Source organism: Helobdella robusta, assembly GCF_000326865.2.
Source record: "Helobdella robusta unplaced genomic scaffold HELROscaffold_51, whole genome shotgun sequence".
Classification (NCBI taxonomy): domain Eukaryota; kingdom Metazoa; phylum Annelida; class Clitellata; order Rhynchobdellida; family Glossiphoniidae; genus Helobdella; species Helobdella robusta.
The window spans coordinates 151,334-152,508 of record NW_008705261.1 but is presented as its reverse complement, the minus strand read 5'-3'; the positions used below and the strand labels follow the sequence as shown (position 1 = coordinate 152,508).

The following is a 1,175-nucleotide window of genomic DNA, read 5'->3' as shown; positions in this document are numbered from 1 at the left end:
ACAATATACATTACACATACACGCATACGCACATAAACAACGTTAGAAACATAAACAAACAATCGGAGGAAGATAAACAAATAAACAAACTCCTGCTGATGCACGGAGATACATTGACTGACCCTTAAACCTAACATCATCCTGTCTGTCTGTCTAGCTGTCTGTCTTTTTGTCTATCGGTCTGTTTGTTTGTTTTTTTGTCTATTTCTCTGTCTGTTTGTTTGTTTGCCTGTTTGTCTGTATGTTTGTTTGTCTGTCTGTCTGTCTGCCCGTATGTCAGCTTGTTTGTCTGTCTATTTATCTGTCTTTCAATCCGTCCGTCCGTCTGTCTGTCTGCTTGTCTGTCTGTCTGTCATTCTTGTTAGTCTGCATCTCACTGTATGTTTATTTTGCCGCCATTTCGCGCAATGCGTACCAACCAACCATGCTTGCACAAATAAATACGGAACACTATCAAGCCTGAGTATCGATATTGCAGTACTGCTGCTACTACACGTACCGCTACTTCTGAAGCTGCTGCTACCACTTGTGGCTTTTACTACTAAAACTTCCAGGAACCACTATTATAATTACTATTGCTGCTGTGTTTCCTGCTACTACTACTACTGCTGCTACAACAACTATTACTAAAACCCCACATAATTTAAATAACCTGTTCCGAAGCCATTCTTAGCATATCAAAATTATTTCTAAAGGAGCGTCAACACGTCAGCGAAAACCTCATCGCCACCATATTTTATTGCGTCTGCTACTACAACTACAACTACTACTACTGCTGAAACCACTACTACTATTACTACAACTGTTCCTGCTTCTAAAACAACAACACTACTGTATATATATAAGTATAAAAGGTAGGTGTGTTGAGTATTAGAGTAAGCGTTTGAAATGTTATAAAGTTTAATGATCGAAATCAAACGAGAAACGACACACCCATTATAGTTAATAATATTTTTTTATTGTTTAATATTGTAACAAAACTTAAATTGCCAAATTGAATAACGCTAATAGAGATAATGTGAGGATTATCAAAGGGAGTGCTCAAATGTGTCTAGAGTGAATTAAGTCTTAAAAGAATTCTAGAGATAACTAAGATGACTAACTATCTTCTTAACTCGTGTGCTCGCCTATTATGTACCAGGGGACCTTGCTCCATAGAGCTTAACTAGTCGTCT

The 1,175-nt window shown here is 37.4% G+C and overlaps 1 protein-coding gene across 1 annotated transcript in view; it reads right to left on the bottom strand.

The window, feature by feature from the left end:
* The window catches only part of HELRODRAFT_178935 (hypothetical protein), a gene marked incomplete at both ends in the record, with an annotated part of 5,138 nt that extends 4,471 nt beyond the window's left edge, over positions 1-667 (bottom strand). The window contains one exon of the mRNA XM_009027810.1: positions 653-667. Coding sequence (XP_009026058.1) covers positions 653-667 — 15 coding nt within the window. The remainder of the gene's footprint in view (positions 1-652) is intronic.
* Positions 668-1,175: the final 508 nt, after the last annotated feature.